We start from the raw sequence: 15,039 nt of genomic DNA, 5'->3' as shown, positions 1-15,039 counted from the left end.
GGTACATTGGGGAGACCGTGCAGATGCTATGGGATGAACGAACACTGCTCGACAATCACCAGGCAAGACTGTTCTCTTCCTGTCAGCAGTCACGGGCATTCGGCCTTTGATCTTCGGGTAAGTGTTCTCCAAGGCGGCCTTCACGACACACAACAGCGCAGAGTCACTGAGCAGAAACTGATAGCCAAGTTCCGCACACATGAGGACGGTCTCAACAGGGATCTTGGGTTCGTATCACACTATCTGTAACCCCCATGACTTACCTAGGCTTGCAACATCTCACTTGCTGTCCTGTCTGGAGACAATACACATTTCTCTAACCTATGCCTAATGCTATCTCCATTCACATTGTCTGCATGTCTAAGACTTGATTAGCTGCAAAGACTCGCATTCTAATCAGTATTCTGTAAACTGAGTCTGTGTCTTTATATGCCCTGTTTGTGATCAGAACTCCCCACTCACTTGACAAAGGGGCACAGCCCTGAAAGCTAGTGGCATTTACTACCAAATAAACCTGATGGACTTTAACCTGGTGTTGTAAAACTTCTTCCTGTGTTTACACCAGTCCAACGCCGGCATCTCCACATCATGGCTATTATTGGCCAGAGTTTTTTGGCTGTTCATGCTGGCAGGATCTTTTAGTCCTGCTGATAACGCACCCTCTGTCGGCAGGGTTTCTTGGCCTCGAGGGTTGCATTCAATGGGAAACCATATTTACAACAAAAGAACCAGAATACCTCAGCACTGGCCAATGACACAGTGCCCACAAAACATGCAGTTGGTTGCTCAGTAAATCCTGCCCATTATTTTCATTAGTTCAACAATTTCAGTCTATAAAATCTTTCTCCACATTTTGCTTCTTTTTTTTGGTCTCAAACTTTGTTTCTCCTTCTTTGCTTTGGGACACAGCTATTCATTATTCTGCTTGTTATATCTACTCTGAACCATTACCTTTGCCTTTTGTACTGTGAAATATTTTGTTAGTTAATCTCTCCTAACTTCCAACCCATCATCTTCTTCTTCCCCATACCCTAATCCATTAAAAAACAATTCCATTTCTGTCTTTCTCCAGTTTGGAAGAAAGTTCTTTTCCTTGTTCATGTTGCAGTCGGGAAGCCCTGTTTCTGTCTCCACTGATCTGCTGAGTATTTCCTCCTTGCATGTTTTTAGATTTCAGATTTCCAGTATCTGCAGATTTTGCTTTGTATTGTGTTGAACTATTTTTAATCAGACTGGTGCAAAATATTAGTTGCAGGGATTGTAGCAGCATAAGGGACGAATATGTGGAATGTGAGCTTTTTACCTTTGATAGTGCTGAGCTTGAATAGAAGATTATTTTCCAAATCCTTCATCTTGCGTTTATTGGCGGTGACTTCCTCTATCAGCTGCACACGCTCTGCTTCCAGCTCCTAAATGGTCATAGATGGGAAATAGTTCAAACAGTTGCTCTGAATCAATGAGGAGAAAAAGTAAAGTGTTACTTCAAGGTACAATGCCAAACAAATGTAGAATCGTAGGTCAAGAGAGGGGATTTTCGTGAAGCAATGTCCTTGGACAATTTAGCCGGTTAAGTGTGTGTCTTGAAAACTCTGTACATTCATTATTTCTACCATAGAAAAATTACAGAGGAAAATTGAAGAAAAGATGAGGAGCAAATAGAATCATCGAAGTCCTACTGTGCAGAGTAGGCCATTTGGCCAATCAAGTCTGCACCTACTAGGGCTGAGAATGACAGAGTGTATGAAATTGATTAGTGGGTCACAGAAAAGGATGCAAAAGCTTATTATCAAAGTATAAAGAGCAAGCAAACGAAGGGTTGACCAATTGAGGAAAAAATAATTTCTTTTTGTGTGGAGGCAGAAGACATGGCTGAGGCACTCTGGGTATTTTGCGTCTGTATTGAAGTTCTGTATTTTAGTTCCTTCTCTTACCTGAGGATTGTTATGTTAACTTGTCATTGTTATATCTAGGAGACAATTTATGATGTACCTTCATTTAGAATGTTGCAAAAAGCACTGACAACTTAAAAATGTTGAGCTCCAAGTATTACATAGAACATAGAACATAGAACAGTACAGGCCCTTTGACCCTCAATGTTGTGCCAAGCTATGTCCAAACCCAAGATCAAGCTATCCCACTCCCTATCATTGTGGTGTGCTCCATGTGCCTATCTAATAACCGCTTGAAAGTTCCTAAAGTGTCCGACTCCACTATCACAGCAGGCAGTGCATTCCACACCCCAACCACTCTCTGAGTAAAGAACCTACCTCGGGCATCCTTCCTATATCTCCCACCATGAACCTTAAAGTTATGGCCCCTAGTAAGAGCTACATCCACCCAAGGAAATAGTCTCTGCACGTCCACTCTATCTCCTTCATCATCTTATAAACCTCTATTAAGTCGCGTCTCATCCTCCTCCGCTCTAAAGAGAAAAGCCCCAGCTCCCTCAACTTTTCCTTATAAGATCTACCCTCTAAACCAGGCAGCATCCTGGTAAATCTCCTCTGCACTCGCTCCAATGCTTCCACATCCTTCTTATAGTGAGGTGGCCAGAACTGCACACAATATTCCAAATGTGGTCTCATCAAGCTCCTGTATAGTTGCAGATAACTCCATAGCTCTTAAACTCAAATCCCCTGTTAATAAGCGCTAACACACTATAAGCCTTCTTCACGGCTCTATCCACTTGAGTGACAACCTTCAAAGATCGGTGCATATGAACCCCAAGATCTCTCTGTTCCTCCACATTCTTCAGATCCGTTGACCCTGTAATCCGCATACAAGTTTGTCCTACCAAAATGAATCACCCCGTACTTATCAGGGTTAAATTCTTTCTGCTACTTTTCTGCCCAGCTCTGCATCCTATCAATGTCTTTTTGCAGCCTACAAGAGCTCTCCATCTCATCCACTATTCCACCAATCTTGGTGTCATCAGCAAATTTACTAACCCACCCTTCAGCCCCCTCTTTCATTGATAAAAATCACAAATAGCAGAGGACCCAGCACTGATCCCTGTGGTACACCGCTGGTAACTGGCCTCCAGTCTGAAAATTTTCCTTTCACCACCACCCTCTGTCTTCTATGAGGCAGCCAGTTATCTATCCAATTGGCCAACTTCCGTTCTATTCCACACCTTCTTACCCTCTTCATGAACCTACCATGGGGAACCCTATCAAACACGAGAGTCCATAATCCCAGAGCGCATTAGTTATGCGCATGCTTTGTGCCGGTGACTCAGAAATATCCCGACTTTACCTGTTTCTCAGTAAGAATCCCAATTTTACCTGTTTCTCAGTCAGAATCCTGACTTTACCTGTTTCTCAGTAAAAATCCTGACTTGACCTGTTTCTCAGTAAGAATCCTGATTTTACCTGTTTCTCAGTAAGAATCCCAATTTTACCTGTTTCTCAGTCAGAATCCCGACTTTACCTGTTTCTCAGTAAAAATCCTGACTTGACCTGTTTCTCAGTAAGAATCCTGATTTTACCTGTTTCTCAGTAAGAATCCCGACTTCATCTATTTCTCAGTAAGAGTCCCGATTTTACCTGTTTCTCAGTAAGAATCCCGACTTCATCTATTTCTCAGTAAGAGTCCTGATTTTACCTGTTTCTCAGTAAGAATCCCGACTTTACCTGTTTCTCAGTAAGAATTCCGATTTTACCTGTTTCTCAGTAAGAATCCCGACTTTACCTGTTTCTCAATAAGAATTCCGATTTTACCTGTTTCTCAGTCAGAATCCCAACTTACCTGTTTCTCAGTAAGAATCCCGACTTTACCTGTTTCTCAGTAAGAATTCCGATTTTACCTGTTTCTCAGTCAGAATCCCGACTTTACCTGTTTCTCAGTAAGAATCCCGACTTTACCTGTTTCTCAGTAAGAATTCCGATTTTACCTGTTTCTCAGTCAGAATCCCGACTTTACCTGTTTCTCAGTAAGAATCCCGACTTTACCTGTTTCTCAATAAGAATTCCGATTTTACCTGTTTCTCAGTCAGAATCCCAACTTACCTGTTTCTCAGTAAGAATCCCGACTTTACCTGTTTCTCAGTAAGAATTCCGATTTTACCTGTTTCTCAGTCAGAATCCCGACTTTACCTGTTTCTCAGTAAGAATCCCGACTTTACCTGTTTCTCAGTAAGAATTCCGATTTTACCTGTTTCTCAGTCAGAATCCCGACTTTACCTGTTTCTCAGTAAGAATCCCGACTTTACCTGTTTCTCAATAAGAATTCCGATTTTACCTGTTTCTCAGTCAGAATCCCAACTTACCTGTTTCTCAGTAAGAATCCCGACTTTACCTGTTTCTCAGTAAGAATTCCGATTTTACCTGTTTCTCAGTCAGAATCCCGACTTTACCTGTTTCTCAGTAAGAATCCCGACTTTACCTGTTTCTCAGTAAGAATTCCGATTTTACCTGTTTCTCAGTCAGAATCCCGACTTTATCTGTTTCTCAGTAAGAATCCTGACTTTACCTGTTTTTCAGTCAGAATCCCGATTTTACCTGTTTCTCAGTCAGAATCCCGACTTTACCTTTTTGTCAGTAAAAATCCCAACTTTACCAGTTTCTTAGTAAGAATACTGATTTTACCTGCTTCTCAGTAAGAATCACTCGACCAAGTAGCTGATTCTCAAGACCCTTAATGGTTACAGTGAAATCAATGATTGATGTCTTGGCACTGATTTCTGGAGTGTAGGCAGGGTTAGGGAGTTTAGTAGTAATGTAGAACATGAAGCCAGCCATTACATCAACTTCTTTATCTCCCACTTTCACCTGCAAAAACAATCAATAAAAATATTTTATGTTTGAGAAAGAGACATGTTCCTGAAATTTTGTACCTTGCATTCAACAGAGCAAACACCAGAATATCAAATTTCAAACAATTATAAGAATTTGTATTAAAGGAGAAAGGAAATATCTTACTAGGGTCCTTTTGCTATTCTTCTGATAGTCCTAATGTGTTTAAACTATGAGGTCCTTCATTGCCTATTGCAATTTAAATTCTGACAGCTTGATTGTCCAGTTTGGCAGAGTTCCTTGAGGTGGTGTCTGGAACTATGACTGGAGGAGTCCCTCATCGTCATGAGCTCCACATTGTCCCAGTCACATGATTTCTGACCATGAGAGATTGGCCAATCTCATGGAGGGACACAAAGTGGACGAAGGAGCAGTATCATCATCATAAGCTGGAGACACTTCCTGTACACATGTTGGCCTCAGGCACTGGAAAAGTTTTAGCTTCCCACATAGATCAGGAAGAGCACACCATGGTTTTGTGTTATCCTGCAATGCTTCAGCCCTTTGAATTAAACCTTTCGGAAGATATTCAAAATTAAATAATATCACATGTAGATATCTTGTGCATATAGGATTTGGGAATAATTGTGTATCTTATGGCTTTTGTTTTTTTTTGGTGTCACAAGTAGGTTTACATTAACACTGCATTGAAGTTAGTGTAAAACCCTTGTCACCACACTTTGGCGCTTGTTTGGGTACACTGAGGGAGAACGTAGCATGGTCAATGCACCTAACCAGCACACCTTTCAGACTGAAAGACGAAATCAGAGCGAATCAGAGGGAAACCCATGCAAACACAGAGCGAATGTGTGAACTCTGCACAGGCAGTGACCCAAACCAAGAATTGAACCCGGGTCCCTGGCACTGTGAGCAGCAGTGCTAACCACTGTGCCACCAATAGTGTCACTGTGTAGTCCAGATGGTTGCCGGTAGAACTTTAGTTCAATTACAACTGTGAAGCAAAAGTTGGACCTTATGATAGTTGTGACACATTTTTACTAAATTAACTCACTTTAAAGGACGTTCCAGATTTGATGAAGTTTTTCTCTAACACATTATCTAGTGCAGGATCCAACTCTTCCTGCACATCTTCCAAGAGCAAAGGGCGTCCCAATGACAACGAATCCTCCAAGTGATTCCGGAAATACTTATGGTTAAGTGACGTTACCTTTGGAACAAAAGGAATTAAAGAAATACACTGAGGGGACAGTAACATAGTGATAATGTAATTGGACTAATACTCCAGATACTGGACTAATACCCAGAGACAAGAGTTCAAGTCCTTTCATGGTAGCTGGATGAATTTAAATTTAATCAAGGAACAAAAATCTAGAGGGTGATTCTTCTATCTCACTGTGCTGAAATTTAGTGCAGTGGGGCAGGAGAATCCCATGGTGGGCGATGCGTGGGGTTTACACTTGCATTCCTGCCGCAATAGCATCTCCCAGTGCTGGATTTCTGGTGGTGTTTGCTCCATGCTGGAAATTGGCGGGATACGTATTTTAACTCTAACTTTGATATAATTTAAATGCAATTAGCAGGCCCGGGACTGAAGTCTCCAGGCCCACTAGCCTCTCCCACCCTCACCAGACTGTTTCACTTCAGCGGGGTTTACTCCCCACTTTTGGGGAGCTAGCGGCCCAACCCTGCTGGAGGATCGGGCGGTTGGGAATTGCCTCTGGGCACTGGCACCCTGGCCATGCCAGCCTGTTCCCCTGGTACTGCCCAAGGAGCAAAATATCAATGCCCAGGCGCACCTTGGCACTGACTTTAAGGCATGGAAAGTGCTAAGTGGGTGGGGCATGTGGGGCAGGACATATGGAGGGGCGATCGGCGAGGATGGGGGAGGTCCACTGCCACTCTGTAGTCAGGATTAGTGAGGGAAGGAGGGAGGCCAGTGATAGATGAGGATGGGCTGGGGTCCGCTGCCACTCTGTAGTCAGGACTGGTGGGGGAAGGAGGGAGGACAGCAATCAAGGTGTGCAGGGGAAGGAGGTCAGGACTGTGGGGGTGGGGAATGAGGCTGGTCTGGGAATGGTCAGAGGTGGTGAAGGCCAACAATCGGGCCTTGGCTGGGGGTGGGGAGGCCAGGTGGGAGAACCAGCATTGAGGGGTCGTGGGACTGGCTAGTAATTGAGTTGCCAGCAATTGGGAGGCCAGTGTGGGACCACTCTGCATGCGCCAATCTTAGCATTCAGTGCGCTGATTTCAACATCTCCAGCAGAAGTAGGCCCCGGCCCCTGGAATTTGATGATATTCACGCTTCATTGGCAAGGAATTCCACAGACTCACAACTCTTTGAGTGAAGAAGTTCCTCCTCAATTCAGTCCTGGGAAGTTGCCTGGGGGTCTTTAACAATGATTTTGGACCTATGAAGTCTCATGGCAATAGGTCGAATAAGGGCAAGGAAACTTCTGCTGATGACCACTGACCATCCTCCTTCAGTACCCCTCAATGTTGTAGGTACATGAACAGTGCTATTAGGGAAGGTAAAGGTGTCATTTAAAAAGAAAGACTGTTCCTATATTAGTCTGATCTAGAAAATTACAAGGTGATCTTATTGAAACAAAAGTGACTGAGGGCCTTGGCAGGTGGCTGCTGGGAGGATTTTTCCCTTTGAGAGAGGGAATATAGAACTAAGGGACACTGGTTAAAAATGAGAGTGTCACAGTTAAGATTGTAATGTGGACAATTTTTTCTCAATGGGTTATTCTGTGGAATTTTCTTCCTCAGACCAGTACAGGCTGAGTTAAGGCTGAGGTGTTTGATTGAGAATGGAGTTAAGGGGATAGATAGTCTCATTGAGTTGTGGAGTAGGTTTGAGGGGCTAAATGACCTCCTTTTGCTCCTGATTTTTGTGTTCTCCTGTTTCCCTCCTGTCTGCCACTGAGTTCAATCGAGAAAGCTTCTGACCTTCAACAAATTACACAGGGCTGACTGGTACATACCGCTTTAACTCGAAATGAACCTGGCAGCTTGAAATTACCATGTGCTGCTGGGTTCATCTTGAATGCAGGGTGCAATTATAAAATGTTTCACAATAATGAATATTCATAGATGCAAATGTGATACAGAATGAAGCTGCCACAGACCAATGTGAGGAACAACATGCTGTAAACATAGCATCGATTATCAGGAAGTTGGAATTTTGGCTCCTACCTAATTCAGACACCCCATATTTCGCTTTACCCACTCATGCTACCTTCAGCAAATCCCCCACAAAGCCTCTTCAAAAGCATATGGATGGACTAAGTAGAGATTTGGCAGATGAAATATAATGTGGAAAATGTGGGAAATGCCTTTTTTTGCCAATTATCTTAAATCTCTGGTTCTTGATCCTTCCACCAATGACAACTGTTTCTCCTGAGCTACTCTGTCCAGACTCCTCGTGGTTTTCAATGTTTGGTTACAGGTTAAAATAAAGAGGTCTCCCATTTACAGACTTGAGATGAGGAGGAATTTCTTTTCTCAGAGGACTTTTCCTGCTATCAAGTGGAACCTACTAAGCAATAGCCTGCTCTTAATGCCCAGTTTGGATTCCAGAATGGCTACTTGCTCCAAAACTCATTCCAATCTTGGTTCAAACAAGATCCAACCAGAAGCTAAGAAATATTGAAAGGTTACAACCAATGAATCCATTATCGCTGTGGCCATAGGATGCAGATAATCAGGCCCATGTGAATTGTCCCATTAGTTTTTGCATTAGTTTCCCAGAGATTGTGATTGTTTTAAGCTCCTCCCTCCCTTTTGCGTCTTGATTTTCAACTATTCTTGGGGTGCTTTTATCTCTTCCACTCTGAGGTCAGAAAGGCATGAACTTTCTCTTTGATGGTGGGTTGTCCGTCTTTGTGAAAATGGCTCTGGAAGCCTGAATCCAGAAATCCCACCCTCAAACTCATCGCCCACCATTTTCAAAAAAGGTTATGAGGGTGATCGGGACAGGTTGAACTTCATGGGGGCATGTGAACTTGTAAATGTGCAGCCACTTCAGCCAGATTTGATTTTGGCAAGGAGGAAATTGGAAATGTGACATGTTCACATTAGACTTTTTAGGAGAAAATCTAAACTTATTGGAACTTTTCGGAGGTGTCCCGGGACACTTTGGGAGAGGGTGGTGTCTTTTGGGAGAGGTGAACTGCCCTTTGGGACTGTTAAAAGTAGACGCAAATATGTGTAAAGAAGTGGATAAACTTATTGGAGCTGTCAATATCTGATATTTTTAAATATTTGAAAACAAAATGTCAGCAATGTTGAAAAAATCAATAGCTGCTATTCATTCTGTCTACTTATGTAAGCTTGAGGGCTACCATTACAGAATGACGGATTTCACAACCTAACATTATTCTAATGGAGTGCCAGGCAATTCACAATTTAATTGCCAGCTTCAAACCTTTAAAAGTCCTTAAGACTTTCAGGTCTTTGAAGTGATATTATGAATATAAATGCTTATTTCTAAAAAGAAGTAAAAGAAGTTAAATACAGTGAATAGGTTTTTGTTCGTGAAAGGATTTTTTTTAATACAGTGAATTCATCAACAGACATTTAAAAATTTTAATTTAATCCCAGTATGGTTCCTGAGTTTTGCTTGTGATGGATACTGGCCCAAGGGCAGAGGGTACTACATAAATGGTTGGCATGGTTGCAAAGGTTGGCATGAGTTACATTTAAGTTGACATAGAGACTGTAAATGTTGGTATGAATGAGGCAGGGGAATATGAGGTGCTGGAGAGCTGCTTTTAGTTTTATTTTGTTTTTGTAGTGCTGGAGCACAGAGATGGATCTGTTTGTTGTCTCTGAATTCTTTCTGGGTGTAGTGGGCCTGATTTCCATTTCACCCTATACCCCCAAATGAAAATCTGGCCAGCTGCGGCATTTCTCCTAGCTGAGCTTGTGGAACCAGGAATTGTCCCAACTCTGGAGAAAAAGATTTGAGCCAAAATACTTGTTCAAATACTGAGCCATTTCCTTTTTCCCCCAGTTATATTGTTACTTCATCCACATACCCAATCTGGAATGGAACTATTACAATGGGCTGAGCGCATTACATTAGGAAAGAGAAACTTGTCAAGTTTAATTTCTTGGTATCATCTTGCAAATCCAACTGGAACTGTGCTTGCATAGATACTGAAATGAGGACAGAATTGAGCTTGTTGGTTACGTTCCTCAATCCAATAGTCTGCTGACATTTAATACGAGCTTTGCTTTCTGGATAACAACCCTTTGAGTGAGGTGACTGTAGAGTCAAAATCTTCAGGAAGGAAAGGGAGAAAATAACTTGTACATGGTATTGATCAGTGGTATTTGATTATTTTCAGTTTTGCCGTCTACTGCACTGCAAGCTGAACAACATGAGTCGAAAACTTTGTGCATTCCTACCTGTAATTCATTATGTTTCTCCTTCCTCTTGATCCAGGTTTTACCCTGTGTCTGAGGGTCTATTAGAAGAGGATACCTGGTTGCTTTGGTAACAATGATGCCATTCTGAACTGACAGATCATCACTTGGTAACCCTTGTAGGTTCCACTCACTAATCTGAAAAGATAAAAACACACAGAATTAATAAAGGCAACAAACTTAGTGTGGCTACAAATGCAGTTTCTTAAATGATCAGTGGGGACCAGGCCAAAAATATATTGTAAAAGTTTGTTAGATGCTGGAACTATGGTGATGAGAAGAATGAAAGGCAGTCATTAAGTTAGACAAATCCCTAGGGCCTGATGGGATACACCTTAGAATATTGTCAGAAGCAAGGGAGGAAATTGATGGGACCTTGAGGGAAACCTTTGTATTCTCACTGGCTACAGTGGAGGTTCCAGAGGATTGGAAAATAGCCAGTGTTGTTCATAGCAAGAATAATCCAGATAATTACAGGCCACGGTGAGCCTTACGTCAGTGGTAGGGAAATTATTGATGAAAATTCTTCGAAACAAGATTTACTCCCCCTTGGAAATAAGTGGACATATTAGCAAGAGGTAACATGGTTTTGTGAAGGGGAGGTCGTGTCTCACGAACTTGATCAAGTTTGTTGAGGAAGTGACAAAGATGATTGATGAGGGTGGGGCAGTGGATGTCGTCTACATGGACTACAAGGTCATTCATGGCAGACTTCTGCAGAAGGTGAAGTCGCATAGGCTTCTGCAGAAAATGCAGATGTATGGGATTGGGGGTAATCTAGGTAATTGGATCAGGAATTGGCTAGCAGATAGGAGACAGAGGGTGGTGGTTGATGGTAAGTATTCGTCATGGAGTTCAGTTACGAGTGGTGTGCCTCAGGGATCTGTTTTGGGGCCACTGCTGTTTTAATTTTTATTAATGATCTGGATGAGGGTATAGTTGGGTGGATTAGTAAATTTGCTGATGACACCAAAGTTGGTGGTGTGGTAGATAGTGAGGAAGGGTGTCATAGTTTGCAGGGAGACTTGGACAGGTTGCAGAGCTGGGCCGAGAGGTGGCGGATGGAGTTTAATGCGGAGAAGTGTGAGGTAATTCACTTTGGCAGGAATAACAGATGTGTCGAGTATAGGGCTAATGGGAGGACTCTGAATAGTGCGGATGAACAGGGGGATCTAGGTGTATGTGTACATAGATCCCTGAAAGTTGGGAATCAAGTAGATAAGGTTGTTAAGAAGGCATATGGTGTCTTGGCATTTATTGGTAGGGGGATTGAATTTAGGAGTCGCAGCGTCATGTTGCAACTGTACACAACTCTGGTGCGGCTGCACTTGGAGTATTGTGTGCAGTTCTGGTCCCCACATTATAGGAAGGATGTGGAGGCTTTGGAGAGGGTGAAGAGGAGGTTTACTAGGATGTTGCCTGGTATGGAGGGGAGGTCCTATGAGGAGAGACTGAGGGATTTGGGGTTGTTTTTGTTAGAAAGAAGGCAGCTAAGAGGGGATCTTATTGAAACATATAAGATGATTAGAGGTTTAGATAGGGTGGACAGTGATAGCCTTTTTCCTCGGATGGAGAAAGCTAGCATGAGGGGGCTTGGCTTTGAATTAAGGGGGGGTAGTTGTAGGACGGATGTCAGGGGTAGGTTCTTTACCCAGAGGGTGGTGAGGGATTGGAATGCCCTGCCTGCTGCAGTTGTAAATGCGCCTAGTTTGGGGGCGTTTAAGAGATCCGTGGATAGGTTTATGGATGGAAAGGGATTGGTTTAGGTTAGAGGGTCATTGTTTTTTAACTGGTCGGCGCAACATCGTGGGCCGAAGGGCCTGTTCTGCGCTGTAATGTTCTATGTTCTATGTTCTATGATGGTAGGAAGGATTATTACTTACGTGGCGAAAAACTGCAGCAGGCGACGGTGCAGAGGGACCTCGGGGTCCGTGTGCATAAGTCACAAAAACCCAGCTTGCAGGTGCAGCAGGAGGTCAGGAAGGCTAATGGGATGCTGGCCTTCATAGCGAGGGGGATTGAATATAAAAGTAGGGAGGTCTTGCTGCAGCTATAAAGGGCATTGGTGAGGCCGCAGCTGGAGTACTGTGTGCAGTTTTGGGCGCCGTACTTACGCAAGGATATTTTGGCCTTGGAGGGAGTGCAGAGGAGGTTTACTAGGCTGATGCCGGAATTGAGGGGGTTGAGCTATGAGGAGAGGCTGAATAAACTAGGCTTGTACTCGTTAGAGTTTAGAAGAATGAGGGGAGATCTCATTGAGACGTATAAGATGATGAATGGGATGGATAGGATAGAGGTGGAGAGACTCTTCCCGCTCAGAAAGGACAGTAGGACTAGGGGGCACAGCCTCAAGATAAAGGGGGGGCGGTTTAGAACGGAGTTGAGGAGGAACTTCTTCACTCAAAGGGTGGTGAATCTCTGGAATTCTCTGCCCGTTGAGGTGGTGGAGGCTGCCTCGCTAAATATTTTTAAGACGCGGGTTGATGGGTTTTTGATAAGAGAGGGGATTAAGGGTTATGGGGAGAGGGCGGGAAGGTGGAACTGAGCCACGACAGATCAGCCATGATCTTATTGAATGGCGGGGCAGGCTCGAAGGGCTAGATGGCCTACTCCTGCTCCTATTTCTTATGTTCTTATGAAGTGGATACAGAACTGGCTCAGTCATAGAATATGATATGGAGATGCCGGTGTTGGACTGAGGTAAAACACAAATTTGACAAATAAACCTGTTTGGACTTTAAACTGGTGTTGTGGGATTTCTTTGTGTTCAGTCATAGAAGACAGAGGTAACAGTGGAAGGGTATGTTTCTGAATGGAGGGCTGTGACAAGTGGCGTTCCTCTGTGATTTGTGCTGGGACCTTTGCTGTTTGTAATATATATGAATGACTTGGAGGAAAATGTAACTGGTTTGATTAGTATGTTTGCAGATGACACAAAGGTTGGTGGACTTGCGAATAGCGATGAGGATCATCAGGGGATACAACAGGATATAGATCAGTTGGAGAGATGGCAGGTGGAGTTTAATCTGGACAAATGCGTGGTAATGCATTGTGGAAGGTCTAATACAGAGAGGAAATATACAGCAAATGGCAGAATCCTTAAGAGTATTGATAGGCAGAGGGATCTGGGTGTATAGGTACACACGTCACTGAAAGTGAAGGTAGTCAAGAAGGCATATGGTATGCTTGCCTTCATTGGCTGGGGTATAGACAAGTCATTTTGCAGCTTTACAGAACTTTTGTTAGACCACAGTTGGAATATAGTGTTCAATTCTGGTCGCCATACTACCAGAAGGATGTGGAGGCTTTGGCGAGGGTACAAAAAAGATTTACCAGGATGTTGCCTGGTATGGAGGGTATTAACTATGAGGAAAGGTTGGAGAAAGTTGGTTTGTTCTCATTGGAACGATGGAAGTTGAGGGGGTCACCTGATAGAAGTCTACAAGATTATAAGAGTTATCGACGGAGTGGATAATCAGAAGCTTTTTCCCCTGGTGGAAGAGTCAATTACTAGGGGGCATAGGTTTAAGGCACGAGGGGCAAGGTTTAAAGGAGATGTATGAGGCACAGAGGGTGGTGGATGCCTGGAACCTCCATCTACCGGGAGGGGTCATGGAAGGAGATATGAAGGGGTGCTTGGACAAGTACATGAATAGGATGGGAATTGAGGATATAGTCCCTGGAAGGGTACCGGGCTTTAGTTCAGTCAGGCAGTATGGTCGGTGCAGGCTTGGAGGAGCGAAGGGGCTGTTCTTGTGCTGTAATTTTCTTTGTTCTTTGTATAATTGAGGTATATAGGATGCTAAAGGGGTTTGACAGGGTAGACAGAGAGGATGTTTAAAACAGATATGAGGAGGAATTATTTCACTCAAAGGGTCGAGGGCCTGTGGATGCTGGAACACAAAAACAAGTTTAAAGTGGCGAGTGATAGGTTTTTAATTAGTGGAGGGATTGTTATGACAGCCATGAAGGGCATGGGGATAATCAATAATTAACTATGAGGAAAGGTTGGAGAAAGTTGGTTTGTTCTCATTGGAACGATGGAAGTTGAGGGGGTCACCTGATAGAAGTCTACAAGATTATAAGAGTTATCGACGGAGTGGATAATCAGAAGCTTTTTCCCCTGGTGGAAGAGTCAATTACTAGCGGGCTTCGTAGAGTACGAGCTGCCTTATTGAACAAATGGGAACTCACCCAATGGGAAGGTTAAAACCTGTTGTTGTAGGTCCTCATTTGAAAATTTGGTGGGAGTGGCCAGCAAGGTAGCTGGTGGGGTCACCTTGGCTTTCCCACCTGAACAACACTCTGATTCTTTCAGACAGTCAGTGCAGTCTCAATGAGCTAAAAATCTCCTCTTTCACTGAGTCTGTCTGAACTAAGACATAAGAACATAAGAACATAAGAAATAGGAGCAGGAGTAGGCCATCTGGCCCCTCGAGCCTGCCCCGCCATTCAATAAGATCATGGCTGATCTGTCGTGGCTCAGTTCCACTTTCCCGCCCTCTCCCCATAACCCTTAATCCCCTCTCTTATCAAAAACCCATCAACCCGCTTCTTAAAAATATTTAGCGAGGCAGCCTCCACCACTTCAACGGGCAGAGAATTCCAGAGATTCACCACCCTTTGAGTGAAGAAGTTCCTCCTCAACTCCGTTCTGAACCGCCCCCCCTTTATCTTGAGGCTGTGCCCCCTAGTCCTACTGTCTTTTTTGAGCGGGAAGAGTCTTTCCACCTCTATCCTATCCATCCCATTCATCATCTTATACGTCTCAATGAGATCTCCCCTCATTCTTCTAAACTCTAACGAGTACAAGCCTAGTTTATTCAGCCTCTCCTCATAGCTCAACCCCCTC

The 15,039-nt window shown here is 43.5% G+C and overlaps 1 protein-coding gene across 1 annotated transcript in view; it reads right to left on the bottom strand.

The window, feature by feature from the left end:
- The window catches only part of LOC145345624 (dynein axonemal heavy chain 8-like), a gene marked incomplete at its 3' end in the record, with an annotated part of 1,250,971 nt that overhangs the window by 47,293 nt on the left and 1,188,639 nt on the right, over window positions 1–15,039 (bottom strand). Inside the window, exons 77-80 of the mRNA XM_080193458.1 lie at window positions 10,170–10,325; window positions 5,806–5,961; window positions 4,587–4,769; window positions 1,304–1,409 (exon numbers count right to left, since the gene is read on the bottom strand). Coding sequence (XP_080049584.1) covers window positions 1,304–1,409; window positions 4,587–4,769; window positions 5,806–5,961; window positions 10,170–10,325 — 601 coding nt within the window. The remainder of the gene's footprint in view (window positions 1–1,303; window positions 1,410–4,586; window positions 4,770–5,805; window positions 5,962–10,169; window positions 10,326–15,039) is intronic.

The sequence above is a fragment of the Carcharhinus amblyrhynchos genome, chromosome 7 (assembly GCF_965287045.1).
Source record: "Carcharhinus amblyrhynchos chromosome 7, sCarAmb.v2.hapA, whole genome shotgun sequence".
NCBI classification, from domain to species: Eukaryota; Metazoa; Chordata; class Chondrichthyes; order Carcharhiniformes; family Carcharhinidae; genus Carcharhinus; species Carcharhinus amblyrhynchos.
The sequence above is the reverse complement of the archived record's forward strand: the minus strand, read 5'-3'. Positions and strand labels throughout refer to the sequence as shown.